The sequence below is a fragment of the Crinia signifera genome, chromosome 6, assembly GCF_055691185.1.
Source record: "Crinia signifera chromosome 6, ASM5569118v1, whole genome shotgun sequence".
Taxonomy (NCBI): domain Eukaryota; kingdom Metazoa; phylum Chordata; class Amphibia; order Anura; family Myobatrachidae; genus Crinia; species Crinia signifera.
In genome coordinates, this window is record NC_139222.1 from 174,527,471 (window position 1) to 174,542,392 (window position 14,922).

The 14,922-nt window shown below is 41.4% G+C and overlaps 1 protein-coding gene across 8 annotated transcripts in view; it reads right to left on the bottom strand.

Moving 5' to 3' along the window:
• SMURF2 (SMAD specific E3 ubiquitin protein ligase 2) overlaps window positions 1-14,922 on the bottom strand; it is an 87,158-nt gene that overhangs the window by 30,062 nt on the left and 42,174 nt on the right. For 2 of the 8 annotated variants that reach the window (XM_083148170.1, XM_083148171.1), the window contains exons 2-7: window positions 14,063-14,103; window positions 11,761-11,885; window positions 5,476-5,609; window positions 4,606-4,671; window positions 3,222-3,306; window positions 799-945 (exon numbers count right to left, since the gene is read on the bottom strand). In XM_083148170.1, the coding sequence (XP_083004296.1) occupies window positions 799-945; window positions 3,222-3,306; window positions 4,606-4,671; window positions 5,476-5,609; window positions 11,761-11,885; window positions 14,063-14,103 (598 nt within the window). Of the gene's footprint in view, window positions 1-798; window positions 946-3,221; window positions 3,307-4,605; window positions 4,672-5,475; window positions 5,610-11,760; window positions 11,886-14,062; window positions 14,104-14,922 lie in introns of those variants that run through there. The other 6 variants (XM_083148175.1, XM_083148176.1, XM_083148174.1 and 3 more) reach the window with 5 other exon arrangements.

The window sequence follows — 14,922 nt, forward strand, 5'->3', positions numbered from 1 at the left end:
GATTAGAGTACCATTGGGATATACCTCTTTTATGACCTAGGGCAAAGAGTTTAGATAACACATAGGTTGGAGGAGCAGGAAAAAGCTGTGGGGCAGAAAACTGCTTCATAATCCAATGTCTAATACATAAATACTTTTAAAAATCTTACACTAGGATAGCATATTGAAAATGTAATTGCTGAAAAGTACTGAATTATCATATAAATCTTCAATAGCTAAAACACTTCATTCTGTCTAATTCTATGGAGAGAAATCAGGAATAACTTTCTAAAATCGCCAAAGGGACAACTTGGTGGAGGGTAGAAAGAATTCACCTAACAGCAACTGAATTGTCCCAAACTCAAAAGGGTAATGGCAGCAGGGACAGTGTAATGGTTTGCATTACTGCCTGACAGCATCGAGGTCATTAGGTCGAATCCCATCTTGGCCCTAACTGTACGGGGTTTGTATATTCTCCTCATGCTTGCTTGAGTTTCCTCCAGGTTTCCTCCCACATTCCAAAAATATACTGATAGGTTTATTGGCGCCCAACAAAAATGAACTCTAGAATGAATGTGTGTGTGTATATATGTGGTAGGGAATATAGATTGTAAGCTCCACTGGGGCAGGGACTGATGTGAATGTTGAACTATTCTCTGTAAAGCTCTGCGGAATATGTGTGCGCTATATATAAAAAAAGTATAAGGTCGTTGTCAAAGCGTAGATCAAATGCTTCATTATTGATTCAAGAGAGGATTCAGGGTTAGCTACAAACAAAAGAACATCGTCAGCAAATAGACAAATCTGATTGGTCCTTACCGTGTTGGGCGCTCCCACTGGGTTGTCCTGGTGATGTGGTTTAAGTACTGGATGCGCCCCGAGGCAGTTCTCCTCTCCTCCCAGCTACGATCCAGACACGGAAGAGATAAAGCAGTCAGTGCTATTTCCAGGAAACCGAGGCCCGGCCTTATATTGTGGCCGCCAAGACAGGGGAAAAAATAAGCAGGCGTGATATGAATCAAAAGACTAGTAACAGGTGGTGGGGTTTGCTGAAAGTCAGAGATCAGAGTAAGCTCAGATCCCTGTTGTGTCCGGATTTGTTCTCACACTGCTGCTTTTCCTGCAACGTCTCTCTGGCCGAGTGATAATAGAAACTCATGCCTGTTGTGAACCAACTAGCGCCCAGTAACCTCTGTCCGTTAAACTGTACTTTTCTAATTTCATCGTAATATTTTTATCTTTAATATAAGCCTAATGGTACAGTAACTGGATGATGGGGAATGCAGTACTCGGACTCTGACTTTCATCAACACAAAGTTTGATAAACTATCAATAGCACACAAAGCAAACATTAAACAGTGACAGAAACACCAACACAAAAACACTGAATATAACCACCACGTGTTAACATGTATTAGAAAAGTTAATAGTAATGAAAAACTGATGTAAATGTGTTAACTCTGTTAAATAAACTCAAAATTAAAGAGTTTGTAGCCAACACTACATTGAAGAAAACTGCTATTGATGCAGCAAGTTAAAGTTACAAGACGATTTGCTATTGTCATGAATAAGCACAGACATTTGGTAAGGTGATGTCACTGGCTATACTGCATAGGTTCTCAAAGTCGGTGCTCGGGGACCCCGCACAGTGAATGTTTTGCAGGTCTCCTCAGAGAATCAAGTGAAATAATTAGCTCCGCCTGTGGATCTCTTAAAATGTGTAACTTAGTAATGAGTGCATCTGTCAGGTGACCTGGAAAATGTGAACACGGTTGGGTCCTGAGAACAGAGTTTGAGAACCCCTGCTATAGCGAATGATCACTTTACATTCGCAGACACTAAGTGGCGCACAGACACAAAGGGGAAGTCACCCAATGCTAAATATTAAACACCAGCATTTAGAAACAGAAACAAATAATGTAAAATGTAAAAGCAGTTTTAGCAATTGATTTATATTCCAAATATATAAATCTAAATATACACACACACACAGACACACACACACACACACACACACACAGATACATACACAAAGTATAGAAATTATAATCAAACTTATTTGGTTTGATATTATTAGCACGGCAAGCTAATGTCCTATGTGACAAACCATCTGAAACTGCAGCATAGCTTTCTGTCAGGGTGGAATAGGAAATGCCCAATAAGCTTACGTTTTGAAGCCTGAAGCACTGTTCTTACCCTCTAGACCAGGCATTCCCAACCACGGTCCTCAAGGCACACCAACAGTGCAGGTTTTAGGGATATCCAGGATTCAGCACAGATGGATTAATCAGAATCCCTCAGAAACTAATTAAGTCAACTGTGCTCAAGCCTGGATATCTACAAAACCTGCACTGTTGGTGTGCCTTGAGGACCGTGGTTGGGAATGCCTGCTCTAGTCCCTTGATGGCTAACCTTGACACTCCAGCTGTTGTTGAACTACACATCCCAACATGCTCTGCATCAGTTTTGCTATTTGGCCATGCTAAATCTGATGCAGAGCATGCTGGGATGTGTAGTTCAACAACAGCTGGAGTGTCAAGGTTAGCCATCAAGGCTCTAGTCTAAAGATGCCCAAACACTAGGGCATTTCATGGCGATTGGGTCACTTTTACCCCGTTTGCGGCAATAAAATGAATGAAAAGGGTCAAAAGTGCATGTTTTTGACATCAGGCCCAAAGCAATGTGCGGACCCATCTGTTCACATGTGGTGCACAGTGGCTCTATCACCGAGCCTTCCGGCAAGCTTGGCTGGGGATTGCATACAGCATACCGTATACAGTCCTATCACCTGGGAGCTTCCCAGGCAATTCCAAGGGAACTGAGTGTGACCTCCCCTTGGAGAAGTTGCCCTAGTGTATGGGCACCTTAGAGTTTTTAAAGCTAGCAATATGTTCTCGTCCCGCCCCCCCCCCCCCCCCCACCTCTTCCACAGGGGTCACTTAAGATACCTTTAGTCTCTATAATAGACTACAAGAAGCACATAGCAAACAATGGAATAACCTAATTTCAACCTCTTTGCAAGTTGTAAACGGTCACTAACAGTTTCTATACATCAGAAAATGATTTTATCTATCTTCTTCTAATACAAATAAAATAATCCTGAACCTGAAGCTGCATGTACAGTATACCAATAAAGAACTTGTGCATTAAAGTTTTCTTAGACAAGTTCTAAACATAAAGCTATAAATCCTAGTAAAATCATATTGGTTATTAAAAAAAAAAAAAAAGCATGTTTTTCTCACCCATCAGGTAAGTCATTGTCAAACAGGCGGCTGCAGTCTACCACCTGCCCTCCAGTGCCTATTCTGTCCCGGGACTGAAGACTGACTGCAAAGACAGCACGTATTAACAGTTTGAGTCTAACTTACAGTTTATATGTTTATGGTGCAATGGTTAGCATTACAGCCTCACAGCACTGAGGTTATGGGTTAGATTCCCACCATGGCCCTAACTGTGCAGAGTTTGTATATTCTCTCCGTACTTGCGTGGGTTTCCTCCGGGTACTCCGGTTTCCTCCCACAATCCAAATATATACTGGTAAGCTAATTGGCTCCCAACAAAATTAACCCTAGAATGTCTGTGTGCGTGTACATGTGGTAGGAAATATAGATTGTAAGCTCCACTGGGGCAGTGGACTGATGTGAATGTTCAAATATTCTCTGTTAAGCGCTGCGGAATATGTGCGCTATATAAGAAAATGTTAATAAATAACTATATATTAGTCTACATGTAACTATTAAACGTATGACTGCATAAAGACACAACCAAGTTCCTTCATAGCTCATACACGGTGACAAAAATCAATATTTAGCATATACATTCCCCTGTGTGTAGGTTAATTTAAGCTAGGAAATGTTTGAGGTTACATTCCTATTCTGCATCAAAGTTGTAGGCAAAGTTGATTTGTCGCATTGTACATGTATCTCACTTGCAGCTAAATGGGTGCAACTGGGTTTGGACATTGGCACTCACAGATAGGATTAGTGTGCCATGTCAGTAACACAGACAAGCCAGAGGGAGAAATATTGTTTGTGCGGGCTATTTTCATAAGTGCACGTATTAAAGGCTGACATCTGCAACCATTTTCAAACACACAATGTGAACCAAACTGCATACAGTTCTGTATTGGCTCCTCTGGGGTAACACATGCAAAGCATACAGTTAGATGAGCCTGGACTATTTGTTTTGGGTGGACTAATTTAACAAGTTGAGTAGACAATCACAGATTGCAATGATGGGCCTATACAGCTGGTTAACTGGTCACAAACAGTATAGATGAACAAGCTGTGATTTAGGATTCCCCTTTCATTCCTTCAGTACTTCCCCAACATGCCTGAAGTACTCTGTTTCCTCAAATGAGAAGTCAATTCTCCCACTGAAGTTCTAACTTTTTATTTGGCACAATTTCTCCATCCAAATATCCAAGTTGTGTCTGATCCTGGAAAGTCCCCAGACACCGCAACATGTCTGACAAGACTAACAGGAACTGTTCCTAAATATCTCCTTATGTGCCAGGAATAGAAATGTGAGGAGACTCACTCTCCAACCAGTTGTTTATGTGCAGACAGAAAGTCTCACTACCACCTGGAAACATGCAAAACGTTAAGAGGCAAATTGACCACATACCTACTATCTGACCCCGCACTGTATCGTTGTCATTTGGACCAAGCTTGCATAAATCCAGCCTTTGATCTACAGAAAAGAAGAATATTACCAGAATGTCATGGTAATTACAGCTAAGGAATACTTATTATTAGAGATCTCCAGATCCGGAGTTACCCAGATCTCAAAACAGGATCTTATCCAGCTGTCACAGGTTTTGGAGCCAAAACATGTGACAGCTGACAGCCAATAAGATCCCGTTTTGAGATCTGGGTAAATCTGCATCTGCAGATCTCTACTTCTTATAGAAGAGTAATTTTAACATTTTACACACTGGTCACATAACTTTATTATGCGGCTTTGTGGTTTTTGCGTTTACAAGAGCATTTTGTAGCAGTTAGTCTCACCATGTAAATCTATATCCTCTGTTTTCTCAGTTATAATAAATAAAGTTACCAAGACTACAGACACCACTAACAATAGATTGATGTATTACCACTAATGCATTGAATCTTGGCAGCCAGACTCACCTGGTTACTTACTGCTCCAATCATTAACCAATAATGTCTATAGCTCTAAGGCAGAACACAAAGAACTCAACCACATCAGCAGGTTAGGGCTTTAGGAGTGCTTTAAGTGTGAAAATAATCAAAATACTCAGATGCATATATATTTCTACTTAAAATGTCTGCATCACAAGACAACAAATTTTGATTATATTCAGGCATTTAGATGTTGGTACTAGTTCATATAAACAAAACAAATCAATGTCACTAGTGTTAGAGGGCAACTATGACAAACTGCTGAAAGAGACTCCAGTCAGCCAAGACTTCTGCACATGAAAGGGCAATGACACAGCAGAGGCAGGCTTTTCCTCCAAACCACTGTACTCACAGCCGGTGTCCTTGAGGCGGTTGATGGCGTTAGAAAGAAGCCGCACGCAGCCCAGGAACCCTGCTCCCTGTTTCTTGTGAATCTTCTTGTGGTTCCAAACGCTGATTGTGATGGAGTCGGATTTTCCAATGTATCTGGGGAGTGAAGAAAACAAGGACATTTGTATTATTGTTATATCGCTAGTTTATTTACCATGGGACGATTCAATTGTTTTCCCACATGGGGACCACCAAGGGCTGCAAAATGGAGCAATTCAATAATTGCTCCATTTAGGTGCACCCTGGCCGCAGTGGTGATGTTTTTTCTTGCAGCCTTTTGTGATCGAAGAAGTCTTTAGTGAATACAAGAACAACTCCACGCAAAGGTGTGGACACAATATGAAAACAACTGATGTGAGGAGTTCACCTCAGGATACAGGAGATTTGAGACATGCTGCTAAAACATTCACATCATCTTACGATAATTCTGCCGAATACATAGCTCATCCATGAGGGAACACAAAATACAGCCCTCAAAACAGGTTCCAGGCCAAGATAAACACTTTCTTTTAGCAGGCAAATCCCCTCTAATCTTCCAGCAAATATTGCTGCAGACTCCTTGGCTGTGCCACGTTTGACCAGGGCACTAAATAAAATGGTTCTAAAAATATGGCCGTCTGTCTGACCCTGGAACATACCTTGTCAGAGACTGTGGAAAATAAACTGCACAGCAACTCATGGAAACACCACATTGATAAATGATTTAAAGTTTTTTTGGTATGTTAAAGGAATATCAATAAATATGCTTTTAAATTGGTTTTAAACAGAAAAGGCCTGGTCAACCTGTAGCTCTCCAGCTGTTCTGAAACTACAAGACCCAGTATGTTCTGCAATAGAATGGCATAGGTGCCAAAACTGTGGCAGGGCATGATGGGATGTGTAGTTTTATAGAAGCGGGAGACACACAGATTTGGCCAGGCTATGTTTAATCCACATCAGATAGGCTATAACAGTTATATCGACCACTGAATGTCATCAGGCCTTAGGTCGACACATGAAAACGGTAGATACTAGGAAGGAAGACAGTCAAAAGGTCTGGGTTTTTCCAGGTTGTCCAAGTGTCGACACATTCGGCATGGACACAGAAAGAGTGCACCGCATCCCCTTGCTATGCTGCATGCTCAGGGCCTCGCTAAGCTCGGCACACTAATCTATTCTCCCTCCATGCCCTAGTGGATGGTAGGAAATTAAATAGCGCCTGTCGGCACATGGCTCAAGAAACCCCTGAAAAACTCATGTCGACCTTCGAAATGTTGACCTTTTGACCATGTCAACCTTATGCATGTCAATGTTTTATGTATTAACATAAGGCCTGTTGCCCTTTATTGGTCGACGCAATGTATGTCGACCTAACGACCGTATACTCATTACCAAACATAGTAGGCCATGAAGAAATAGTAATGCCAGGTAGTATGTAATAGTATGTATGTAACTTCTAGGGGGGGACGACTTCAATGGCTTTTAATGTGGCTATAATGGGTGCTTGATGGAGCAAATTCAATCATTGCTGTAATTAGTTCCGTCTGCAGCCTCCTGAGGGAACTAGCAGAAAATCAGTGAAGTCTGTCTTTTGGGCACAGACACCATTATCCTTCATGGGTCTTCAAACTGTGGCCCTCCAGATGTTGTGAAACTACAAATCCCAGCATGCCTTGCCACAGTTTTGCTATAAGGGAGGATTAAAACTGTGGCAAGGCATGTTGGGATATGTAGTTTCACAACATCTGGAGGGCCACAGTTTGAAGACCCATGTCCTTATGGTGCCCCATTGTTTTGATGGGTTAAGCAACTTTACGCATCTGAACCTGGTGCATGTGAACAAGAGCAGCTCAATCACCTGAAAAAACTGAATGCAGTACCGTCACTTTGAACATGCAATTGGGGGCACAAAAACAATCGACTCCATCCTCATAAGTGCTCTATTAACATAAAAGGATACCAGGCGACATGGCATAGTGACATCACACAGATTATCCCACTCCATGGGAATCTGAACGTCTATATTGTATGCTCTACAAACCTGCACACATGCTTTACATTGCTTTTCCAATAAAGAACAATGACCGGCATGGCATGATGATTATACATTTTTGTGGCCCATGTGTCTTAATGGGATCGCTAAATGGCTACGAATCATTTGCTACCACCAATGTCACCTATATACAATGACAACACAGGTACATAGACTATTAAACACTCCACAGAAGCACAGATCTTGCTCTAGCATGCGCACATACTACAAGGTAGCATAGCACTGGGCAGTAGCTCTGGCACTACAATTCCTGTGATAATAGCCCTAAGCATGACACTGCACTATTGTTTTATGTATTACGCCTAAACCGGATACTAGCAAGACAAGAAGCAGCCCCAAAGATGACTTATATAGGTCATGTTCGGATTTCGAGAAATGTGTGTTTTGTAATGATTTAGAAATAAAAAATGTCTATGTGTGTATGACAACTGATTAGAAAAAAAACAACACATTTTCAATTGATTACTGATACAATAGCAAGTATTAGAAAATGTTACTCTGGATGGGGCCAATAAATACATACAATGGCATGCTTGTCACCATCTGGAAGCTGAATAACCTGCAATGTATTCTTTGCATTATTTGTCACCATATTTAGGATTCAACTATGACTACAATGCGAGTCTGATTGTTTTTAAAGATTAGGTTATCAAGATGGAACACACACACATACACAAAATATGTATTCTAAAAACAGACAACTTACTGACTTTGTATCAAATCACAAACACATACTAATACAAGATCATGCACACAATCACACACAAACACCCATACAGCACTTTGCTTTACTCCACATATTTCACACTGGTCTAACACCAGACAAGGTTTTTTTGACATAATAGAAACTGTAACAAAAACCCTGGGAAAGGGTCATATATCACGGAGGTGGGTAATACGATAAGAGGCAGAGAACCTTTCATATTTATTTATTTACAGTTCCTTATATAGTGTGGCATATTCCGTTGTGCGTTACAATTGGAGACAACAGTGATTAAACAAACCAACATAGGAGGTAGGAGTACACAACAACAACTTTTAATAATATAAATTCTAGTTCAATTAACCAAAATCCACATAGACTGTGTAAAACACATTGTTAGGATGCAGTGCATTTGTGTTTCCCATTACTCAAGACTCTGCCGATTTGTTATTTGACCACATGGCAACAAAATAATGTTTATGCCTGAATACAAAGATAGGCAGGTCATGCTGGGATTTGCAGTCTATAAGAGATATTATACCACAGTATTTTTAAGCTAGGTAAAAGGACAAACACCAATGGTCTGATAGCCTGTAGTTTAAAGCCAAATTACTGTTTATTCATGAAATCTGTCTAGCTTTGTAGGATGGCCAAACCATCTGAGAACATGCTTGGTGGAAAGGGTAAAGTTACTTCAAAGTCTGACCTTCAACTACACTAGAACCACCTCTTTCATTATATATTTCTCTTACCCGCTTAAAATACACATTTATCCTCTAGGTTTTAGATAGATTATGTTGGTACAGCAGGATTGTCTTTATTATGTGTTACTTTGGTGAGACGCTTTTATTACATTGACTGAAGTGCACCTAGAAATGTGCTTTTCCATAACAGTGCAAATGGAAGGAGGCAAATTTGTCCCATTGAACATGTAGTGCTGGAATTGGCATCTCTGACCACCTGTATGTCCTTCCGCAAATAAATGAAGGAACTTTTAATGAAAGTATTTCCATCCCTTTATCTTAAATAAGCTTATCCTGCCAATCTTGAGTTTGCATGCGCTCTACCCACATTAGAATACCTGGTCAGAGCGCCTACCAGATGGCTGTGGAAAATCTCCCTTCTGTAAAGGACACAATTTGCAATGAAACCATATCCAGTGTCAAAGGAAGACTTGCCATGCTGCAACTGTAATAACTTTGTGCACGAATGCTATGAAGAACAGGATAAACCACTCTATGCTGTGGAGAAGTGGCTGATTCAGCAGGTAAAGAGAACACTGACTCTTGTGTCTTCGTCCATAATTTGGTCTGTATACAATAAGAGGATATAGCAAGGTGATTTAATGTCTTGTGTCAGAGCATCGGTGTGACCTTTTAATGAATAAGACGGGTGTGGAAACTAATCTAGAGGTCTTCAAAGTGGAACTGACATCATGATTATATTAATCCAACTAAAACAAAATAGTAGTGACAGTAACAGCATCATGTATCATTCTGGAGAAGGAAGGTACCTATTTACAGTCACCACAAACAATATGAACAATACCATTTAACACATTTTGGGTGAGACAGCTCCCAACAAGAAGAGCAGTATTTTTTCTGATAGATGCCTGACATTTTCTCTCATAATACAAGCTGTATTGCTCATACACAAGAGTTCTCACAGATAAAAAGGCACAATTTGAAGGGAATATTGTCCATCCCTGAACAGAGCAGACATTATCACAGGCCACTGCATATACACATAAGTATAGCCATTAGCGGGCTGGGGAAAACATGTCACAATAGGAGACTACTGTATGACATAATGCACAGTAGTCATCAGCGAAACATAAAAGGTAGGGATTCAATTGCGCAGCATGCCCCCTACTGGAGGGTCTATAAGCATAGCTGCCTGGAGCAATTCAATTGTTTCTAGCGCCCATTAGTATGGCTTTGATTAAAAGCACTGGGTTTAGTCAGGTGAAGCAGCTATCCTAGTCTACAGAAGTGGTTGGGATGCCCAGAAACAATGGACCTTGTAGACATTCCTTCTCATACCTTAGGCTACGAGAAGAAATGTCTCCCCAACATCTTACAGACATAAATAAAGCAACAATTGAATTGCTGTATTTTGCACTCTCTATTGGTACCATCTGGGGAAACAATTGCATTGCCCCCCAATATGTCAAAAATTAAAAAACCTAGGGAGAGATGTATGAAGCCTTGGCAAGCAATAAAGTGGAGAAGTTGTCTGAAGCACCTATTATTTCAAAGATTGTTCTAGATAAAAGACAGACTGAGCGCTTTAGACAACTTCTAGAGTTTATCTCTTTCCAAGATTTGCTAGGTCTCCCTTGTAAAGAGGTTTAACTCTTTGAACAGTGTTAAGGTGCCCATACATGATGCGATGCGTACCGTGCATTTGGACCTAGATTGCATCTAGTTCAAACCGCATTTGATGTGCTAAATTAGCAGGTGTTTTGAATTAGATGTGATGCAATCTAGTTCAAAAAGTATGTGCAGCACATACTTTTGTGCTTTGCAATGTGCAGGAGCATGCATCGCCTTTCAAAGCAGTATTGCACAGTGTATGGGCACCTTCAGCACTCCGGCTGCTGTGGGATTACATATTCCAGCATTCACTGACAGTTTCACCATTAATGCAAAAACTGCAGCAGGGAATGGTGGGATGTTTAGTTCCACTTCACTAAGCCACCAAAATCACAGTGTGTACAAGAAACCAGGGAGGTATGGCATTGTTTCACATCTTTGTAAAGGTTATACCAAGAGATTTGTGATTATGCATCTTCATAACTCCTAAAATAACTAAATTGGTGGAAAATCTACATCCCCACATTTCACAAGAACCACTAATTAAAATATAATAAAGCAACTAATTTTTTAATTTTTTTACAAAAACACAACTTTAAAGTTTTAAAACTTTTAAAAAGTATTCAATAAACACTAATCACAGCCTACTGAAAGTTCTCTGAAGCCGAATACCCCCCAAAAATGTAAATAAATAGATCTAAGCCAAAATACTGGCTAAGCCATTTTTGTTCCTGCCATATTTGTGTTCCCTCCCAATTAAAAAACACATGAATGCACAACCAATATATAGGGGCTTTCATTGTGTAAAGTAGAGACTCATAGCAGAAGAGCCTTGTTGCAGCAAGTGGCTGATCATTTACTTGCAAATGCAATTAATGTACAGAGTGCTAGCCTTTTTTTCTGGCTTACTAACATTTACTTACTTGCTGCGTGCTAGGGTTGTTTCATTATTTAGGCAATTTACAAATTAAATCCTCATATATACAGGCTTCTAAAGGCACTGATGCTGAATATCCAAAATACATGTTAGAAAATTGACAAGAGCCCACACACAAGGTTACACTTTTTGACAAGCATTTGCTTTATATTCACGTCAACACTTTCAGCTCTCCACTGTAACACACTGTACAATAAAAAAGAGCTCTACCAAACCTTTCACATTTGAATGGATTAATAAAATACAGAGACTCTACTTACAGGTCATAATGCTGGTTCCATTTGGGGTCCAGGGTGTTCTTCACGGTGTCAGTGGAGTGACATTGACCGGACCCGTCTACCACCACTTTGGCAAAAGGATCCGGGAGCCCTGCAGTTGGGGCGAAACATATAAGGAAGATAAAGCAACTGTCCTACAAAAGTTCACCCAATATCAGCAGAACCAGATGGGGGTATAGAAGTGATGTTATCAGATGTATCTTACATGATCTGAATACACAACGAGATCTGGAGGAACATGAACAGCCTGCATTCAATCCTGTGATTTTTATGGTCACACAACTTCTGAGTCAAGAGAATACTGCACATTGTCTAACAATTCTATCCACTCAAATGTTAGGTAAATATTTACTCAAAGAGTGCCTTGTCGAAACCTCCCATCATCGTCAACTTTGGGGGTGATTCAATTGCTATTTGAGCACACTCTGAGAATTTCAATTGTTCTGCAGATTTCTGCTCACAGCCTCCTGAGGTAGCAAGCAAAAATGTGCAGAAAGTGACCAATTTGGGAGACCAAAGGGGACATTCTGTAATGCAGCACTTCAGTTGTGTTTAGCTGGTTTGCACAACATAACCTGGCACTCCTAGGTAAAATAAAACAATGGGCACCTAAAGGCCCATACACACTAGAAGATTTTCATTTCAAAAGACTTTGCCAAAATCTTTGAAAGATATATGTGTCACCAAAGTAGTGCATACACACTGCGCTTTTTCCCAAAGAGCAAGAGATTTTCAGGAGGTGAAAGACTTTGCTGAAAATCTTTCATATAAAAGGCTATTTACATAATGAGCTGGGTTTGAATTCCAAGGGTGGAGGGGGGAGGTGGCACGGCACTGATGATTTCAGAATGGCTGGGGAACACCTGCATTTTCTGGTGAACTCCCAGAAAATGGTAATGGCATGCCCCCAAAATGTCTGTCTGCTGTCAATAAGACCGCAAACGACCAGGGATCACAGGCGTTTGACAGTGGCGGAGGTAACGAATATATATCTGATGCAGACCAGCAGCAATGCATGTGTTACCCCCATAAGATAATGTACGTTGGTGGGCAGTGGTGGCGGTAACGTAGACAGCGCTGGCCATACGTTACCGCCTCATATTTTATTAATAAACATTGGTGGGCAGTGGTCCGTGCCAGCAATATATATTACCGGCTAATCAAGAGACATTGGTGGGCAGAGATACCAGTAATATATATACATGGCTGGCATGTGCCAGCCATGTATATATTACCAGCTGATCAATGTACATTGGTGGGCAGGGGGGACCAGTAATATATACATTGCTGGCATGTGCCGGCAATGTATATATTACCAGCTAATAAATATTCATTGGTGGGCAGGGCTACCAGAAATATATACATTGCTGGTATGTGCCAGCAATGTATATATTACCAGCTAATCAATAGTGCTGCTGCGGGCAGGGGAGTCAGAGACCGGACAGTCAGGCAGGCGCACAGCTTTTTCTCCCTGCTCCGTGAATATACAGAGCAGGGGGAGCAGGCGTACTGACAGGGGGACCCGGAGCTGCTGCAGACGGCGGGCGGCCGTGAGTATGCGGTGCAGGGGGAGCCGGGGAGGGAGAGGGGGACCAGAGGTGCTGGCGCTGCTGCGGATGGGGGCGGGTGACGGCGGCGGCGGCTTTTACCTCCGTGCAGCGGGGCGGTCCGCCGGGCTCAAAGTGGATAATCTTTCAGCCCGGCGGCCGTGAGGGGCGTACACACACAGAGATTTACCAGCATGCCATCATCTCTGGCATGCTGGTAAAACCAGCAGACTAGAGATTTTGCTAGCGATGATGCGGGAGCGCGCATCATCGCTAGTCTACCATCGGTGGCCCATACACACTGGGCGATTTTCAGCTGAAAATAACTCAAAACTACCAAAATGATAGTGTGTATGGGCCTTAAATCTTTGCATACCATGGGGGAAATGCATTAATGGGGGCCCATTAAACAATTGAATTGCCTTTTGAAGTGATTGATTTAAACTGACAGAAATAAATACTAAACAAACCTAATTTAAGATTTAGTACTGCTTGGGTTTTCAAATATATGGCCACATTTGCGGATGATTAGTGGCTTTGACAAACCTCCTGTTACTTAATCTAAATAATTCTACACCACTTTACAATCATCCGCTATGCTCTACCCATTGCATATGCAAAGTTGCTTATCCAAGCAAACCTATTATAGAGATTCATATCTTCTAGATATCAGGGTGGAGGCTGCACATTATATACAACAATGGCCTGTCATAATTAACAGAACTAAGGTAATACTCACTGAAAAAATCCTTCTTAACCAGGTTCTTCGCACACAGCACTGCAGTGGAAAAAGAAAAATACATCTTTAATTAATAATTATCTAAAGAAGAAAAAAAAAAAGCCTTATTTTTATCAAAAATTATATTTTTTTACTATTTAAAAAATTCTCATCAAAAAGTATATATTCTGAAACCTCATTTTAAAACTTATGTTAATCAGTCTGCACTGCGTGGGGTGTCAATTGCTACTCATCCTATCTCCTCAGCGGGATACAGTCAGCATCCAAGAAATCAGAATACCAGTGTTCAGTATACGGACGTTAGAGTCCTGACTGCCTTAAGATTTGACCCCCCAAAAAAAGTGAAATGGCATGGGCGAAAACGTAGTCGTGATTAAATACGGATTGGCTATTCAATTCTGTTTTTTCACCTGGCAAAAAAAATGGCAATGATTGAATACACCCATTTGTGTAGGTAACAGACAGATGTTGCATTTTGAATGAAGCGACTCTAAAGGTGCCAATACACCTATGCAATTTGGGGTTCCGATGGATCAGGCCGAGAAATCCGCCCAAATCGGATGTGTTTGACATCCCATCCGACCCGATGTGCGGTCCCGTGTGCATCGGGTCAGACCCTACAGATTGAACCTGCTGCAGGTTCAATCTGTCGGATCGGACCCATCTGCTGCACATCGCGGGTGCTTTTTAGAATCCACTATGTGTTGGTCCATTCCGTACGTGTGTACCAGCGGTGAATCACCACTGGCACACACCTATGTGACGGGGGCAGGCAGCACAAAACGCCCTGGGGCTGTGAGTGCAGCTGCGGGGCAGGCAGTCCGCAGTGTACAGGAAGTGCTGAGTGACCGGGCACTG